At 40.9% G+C, this 6,000-nt stretch overlaps 1 protein-coding gene across 1 annotated transcript in view; it reads right to left on the bottom strand.

The window, feature by feature from the left end:
• Positions 1 to 5,971, bottom strand: part of LOC140323021 (tyrosine-protein kinase-like otk) — an 8,389-nt gene extending 2,418 nt beyond the window's left edge. The window contains exons 1-2 of the mRNA XM_072399747.1: positions 5,917 to 5,971; positions 4,848 to 5,165 (exon numbers count right to left, since the gene is read on the bottom strand). Coding sequence (XP_072255848.1) covers positions 4,848 to 5,165; positions 5,917 to 5,956 — 358 coding nt within the window. The 5' untranslated portion in view covers positions 5,957 to 5,971. The remainder of the gene's footprint in view (positions 1 to 4,847; positions 5,166 to 5,916) is intronic.
• Positions 5,972 to 6,000: the final 29 nt, after the last annotated feature.

Here is a 6,000-nt window from a genome sequence, read left to right as displayed (position 1 = left end):
GTTCAATACAAAGGAACTCAATACAAAATTTTGAATTTCCCGCCCCGCCTCCCTCCCGCGCCGACGCATGCAGCGACGTCACCGGGAAACCCCGGAAATAGTCACTGCACTCGCCGGATGAAGATAGAAGGGGACGGACGTATCCGGAGGAGCGGAGGGAGAAGGTATTTTTTTTTTTTTCTGTCCAGCGATCGACGCTGGACAGAACGGAGGGAGAGGAAGCCGGCTGGCTTAGAAGAGGAGGCCGGCCAGCTTTTTCTTCTAGGGAGAGGACACCCGACGCTGGAGGACGACGTTGGAACACGGACCCGACGCTGGATGAGCACAGCGGGACCAGGTAAGTGGGATTTTAATAAAGACGAAAAAGTACGGGGTTATCCATCGTTGCAAATATTTTTTGCACGAAAAAGTACAGGGTTAGCGGTTGGGAGGTTAATAATAATAATAATAATCAAAGTCAAATTGGTCTAAGATGAACTTTTAGTTGAAAACTTAAAGAAAACAACAAAGTTTGATCATCTTTATTCGGCGATGGGGATGATCCGATCTTCCTCTCCTCCAGTTCCAGTTTTATGTCCCCTCCATGGCCCAGCCTGTGATTATTCTGCTCTTTCCTCCAATCAGAATATTCCTTGCATGGCAGCATATCCTATTAATAAATTTTACTTATTTTTCCTGTATTCCCTTACCAATGAGTGAATGCTGAACTTATCAATATCTAGATACAGATAACTCCTCACTTACCAGATACATGGAGGGTGAAACTGTTATCACAAAATCCTGCGGTTGATGATATTTGGCAGGAATAATTCCCGGAGTCGCTGGGCTGAGCGTCCCTTATCCGGAGTGTCAGCGGATCCTGGAAGTTGAATCTCATGGAGAAGTTGGATAATTCCATTACATAGTTTGGTGTCATCTGCAAACACAGAAATTTTACTTTTATCCCAAACTCTATATCATTTATAAAGATGTTACACAGTAAAGGTCCCAAAACTGAGCCCTGGGGTACACCACTAATAACCTTACACCACACAGAGTATGAATCATAAATTACAACTCTCTGGATGGGATCTTTAAACCAGTTCTCTATCAATTTACAAATTTACTTTTCTAAACCTATTGACCCTAACCTTTATATTAACCGTCTGTGGGGTACAGTGTCAAATGCTTTAGGAAAGTCCAAGTACACTATATCAACTGATACTCCACTGTCTACCGGTTTACTTACTTCCACATAAATAGAGAATAAATTTGTTTGACAACTTCTGTCTTTCTTGAAGCATGCTGACTATCATTTATATTATTATTTTCTAGCAGAAACTCCTCTATGTAGTCCTTTATCAAACTCTCTAAGACCTTTCCAACTATGGGTGTTAAACTAACGGGTCTGTAGTTACCTGGTAATGACTTTGCTCCTTTTTGAAGATAGGAACCACATTGGACACTAAATCCATCAGTACCTTGCCAGTGACTAAAGTCTCTAAAAATTAAAAATAATGGCTTTGAAATAACTGAGCTCAGCTCTTTGAGGACAGGTGGATGTAATCCATCAGGTCCTGGTGCTTTGTCAACCTTCATTATTCCCAGCTGTTTCTCAGTCATATCAAATCTGAGCCATTGTGACTCATTTAAGGCAGTGACATTGCTATTATGAATTTGGACTTGAGCTCTGACATTTTCTTTTGTGTACACAGAGCTAAAACAAGTGTTTAGTAAATCCGCTTTAAATCTGCCTTGTCTTTATCCCCAGTTACCAACCCAGCGACAACCTTTAAGTGGCCTACATGCTCAGATCTGATCTTTTTGCTATTATTATATATATTTTTTTAAATTTGGGGTTTGCCTTACTTTCCTTTGCAATCTGTCTTTCATTTTGATGTTTTGCACATTTTATCCCTTTTTTACATCTTTTGTTATATTCTTTATAGGTTTCAAATGATGAAGGTGATCCTTCATTTTTATATTTTTGGAATGCCCTTTTTTGTTCCTTTTATGACTTTTTTAACATCAGCTGTAAGCCACATTTTAATTTTAGCCCCTTAAACTTATTACCCACTGGAATATATTTTTCAGTTTGCTTTTGTAAAAAAGACTTGAAACATTCCCATTTCTTTTCTGTGTTCTTTGAGGACAATATTGTCTCCCAGTCCAAGTCACAGAGAGACGCCCTTAATAATGGAAAATTTTCTATGTTTTTATCTTTCCTGTTTTTGCTTCCTGTGTACAGCTTACATTAAATGAAATCATATTATGGTCACTGCTACCCAGATTCCCTTTTATTTGTACATTTGTTATAAGCTCTGCACTGTTAGAAAGAACTAGGTCCAGCAGAGTATCATTTCTAGTTGGGGCTTCTATAAATTGTACCATAAAATTATCTTGTATTAAAATCACAAATTTCCTCCCTTTTCCTTTTCCTGTAGTGCCATTACTCCAGTCAATGTCGGGGTAGATGAAATCTCCCATGATTAAAATATTTCCACAAATCTTCACATTCACTTGTAGATCACTTCTCACATACAGACAGACACCACCACCCTTTCCTTTGACTCTGTCTTTATGAAAGAGAGTATACCCAGGAATATTGACAGCCCAGTCATGTGAAGAACAAAGCCAGGATTCAGCAATGCCAACTAAGTCATAATCCTCCTCACTCATTAGGGCTTCCAACTCCCCTATCTTGTTTGTTAGACTTCTAGCATTGGTGAACATGCTCCTTATACCATTGCTGCTTTTACCATCATTGTTTGCCAAATCCTTTTGTTTTTTTAGTACGATTAGTACTGCACAATCCAATGTTTGTTTGTAACATGGGAAGCTCCTTACAATTATTCATAATCCTCTCCCAATTATCCCCAATCCACCCCCACTAGTGTCTGACCCCTGACTAACCTTTCTGCCACCTTATTTGACCCCTCTTTGTCCTAGTTTAAATATCCCTCCACCATTCCCCTAAATCTTTCCCCTAGCACAGCAGACCCCCTTTCATTTAGGTGCAAACCATCTCTGCCATACAGGTTGTACCCCAATGAAAAGTCAGCCCAGTGCTCTATGAACCCAAACATTTCCAATCTACACCAGGACTTAAGGAATGTGTTTAGCTGCCTAAGCTCCCCCTCCCTTCCCTGTGTTGTGTATGGCACAGGCAATATTCCAGAGAACATAACCTTGGAGGTTTATCTTTTTCTTCAACATAAAACCTAGTTCCCTAAACTGATTTTTAAGGATCCTCCATCTTCCATCAATCTTGTCATTGTCCACCAAATGTTGAACCTTGGCACCAGGGAGACAGCTCCTATGAATGTTTCATTTCAGCATCCAGTAGGTGGATGCTTGAGTGGATTTTGTCCCTTTCAAACCTAACTTTCCATGACCAAGACAATATAGCCTCATCCCTGGCATTTATGAACCATCGCCAATATTCACAGTGGGTCTTGTCTAGGGGGAAGCAAAAATGCAAAGAGCAAAGTTATCCATTGAGACTGGAATTTAACTGGTGCAGCAACTTTGGTCACCTTCCCTGGATTCTACTTCTAGGATCCCTACAAAGTTTTTGCTACCCTTTCATGAGTTTTAAAGATAATGGGGTCTCAATAATAGACATGGTAGTCTGGCCCTTAGCTGACATGAATCGTGATATGCTATCTTCTGACCCTGGTCTTTTATTTTTACCTTAACATGCAGTCATTTCTGGGGATCGTGACCTTACCTGTTGGATCTTGGTACAGGACACGTCTATTAGACCTGATTGGGAGGCCATGATTGCACAGATGGAAGCCATTCATCATCAATTCATAAGGTGGATGTCAAGCAGGTGGGTAAATTTCACCATAAAGTCATGGAAACTGAAAATGCCAGGCCTGGCCAGGAGAATTATCCATTTGGAGACTTCCAATGCCAGCCACTAACTTTATTAGGATTACCCAGGTTGGTCTGGGTTATACAGAGCCATTACCCAACTCTACGGAACTCTACTGATGGGGTGGACACTGATTTCTTGAGACAAGATCCTTTTTCTGGATTTGGGTTGGTATCCCATCTGTCTGCAGAGATCTGACCAAAGTTTATCATATGCTTGGCCTGCATGCCCAGGACCCTGCAAAACTTTGGAGTGTATGTGTGGCAGCCATGAGGGCAAAGTAGCAAAGAGAGCTGGTAGATCTGCCTGAAACCTGGGTTGCATTGGTGGCCAAGATGCCCAGAGTCTCGTTCATGTTGTTCCATGTCTATACCAGCTCCCCCACCCGCCCAACTGGTGGTCTCAGGATCAGGAATGGAGTTAGCAGTGCCCAGTGACTCTTTGCCAAGGCATAGAATTTAACTGACCCTACAGAATCTATATCATAGTTCCTAATGAAGGAAGTATATGGGCTGGTGGATCTCCTTTCTCCACATTTGGGGTGAAACCTGCAGAGATCTAACCAAAGTTTATCATATGTTTGACCTGCACCTCCAGGGTCCTGCTGATCTTGGCAGCCTGTGGTTGGCAGCCATGAGGGCAGCATAGCAGAGAGGGCTGGTAGATCTGCCTGGAACCTGGGTTGGACTGGTGGTGACAATCCCTGAAGTCACGTTCATATTGTGCCATGTCTATACCAGCCCCCCCAGCTGGTGGTCTCAGGATCCAAAATGGAGTTGGCAGTGATGATATCAGCGCCTGGTGACTGGCCAATGGAGGGGGCATCTTCAGCAAAAAGATTCCCACTCAAACGAGGGACCTGGATGCCCCATGTTTGCCCAGACAGATTTTAATTATTATATGATCTATAAATTAGGGGAAGGGGGACTAATTGGTTAATAAAATTTGCAGAACTTATCAATAACTGGACAGATAACTCTTAACTTACCATATACCTGAAGGGAGAAATGGTGATAACAATATCCTGCGCTTGTTGATAATTGGCAGGAATAATTCCCGGAGTCTCCGGGCTGAGCGTCCATTATCCAGAGGGTCAGCAGATCCTCGAAAATAAATCTCGTGGAGAAGTTGGAGAATTTTTCATGCAGGTTTTGCGTTGAACTGAAGAGCAGAAAGTGCGAATTGTATTTTCTCCATGTGATCTGATTTATATTGTCTCTGGTCACTGGCGTTCTGCATTTCAAGGGACATTTTATGGTCACTGTGTCCCCCACAGAATATTCGACAACATGTGCCGGTGCTGAATCTGAAATCAATAAGGAGTTTACACTTTAGGATACGGAGAGTATTTCACATACCTGTCTATGAGATACCTGGAGCCAGAGGTAAATATTTATGTACTTAGATTTAATGTATGGCAGATCACTTTCTATGTCATCATGATTACACAGGATGTCATGCTCACTATGCTCCAACCACAAGATGTGAACAGACATGGGTTTTGCTAAAAAAACAAAAGAAACCTGAAAAATATATTCCAATAGGCGATACATTTAAGAGGCTAAAATTAAAACCTATGTGGCTCATCGCTGATAATAAAAAAGCCATAAGGAGCAAGAAATGGGCATTCCGAAAATTTAAAAATGAAGGATCACCTTTATTGTTTGGAATCTATAAGGAATATAACAAAAGATGTAAAAAGGAGATAAAATGTGCAAAACATCAAAATGAAATAAAGGTTGCAAAGGAAAGTAAGACAAACCCCCACATTTTTAAAAAATATATTAATAGCAAAAAGCAATAGCAAAAATGTCAGAGCTCAAGTCCAAATTCATAATAGCAATGTCACTGCCTTAAACAAGCCACAATGGCTCAAAAATAATATGACTGAGAAACAGTTGGATACAGTGAGGTTAATAAAACACCAGGATAATAATAATAATAATAATAATATTATATGAGACCCTGATGTTGGTGATGTCCCTCCGATGACGGCACAAAGTAACACACACACTAATACATAGGAATATACAGAATATAGATTGTGACAACAATACCTGCACCTGGGAACAGGTACAGCCAGACTGCAGTCATCATTAAATTCCTGGCAATCATTCCAGCTCCAAATACACGGAACAGAT

This window comes from Pyxicephalus adspersus, chromosome 1, assembly GCF_032062135.1.
Source record: "Pyxicephalus adspersus chromosome 1, UCB_Pads_2.0, whole genome shotgun sequence".
Taxonomy (NCBI): domain Eukaryota; kingdom Metazoa; phylum Chordata; class Amphibia; order Anura; family Pyxicephalidae; genus Pyxicephalus; species Pyxicephalus adspersus.
This window is presented reverse-complemented; position numbering and strand designations above follow the sequence as displayed.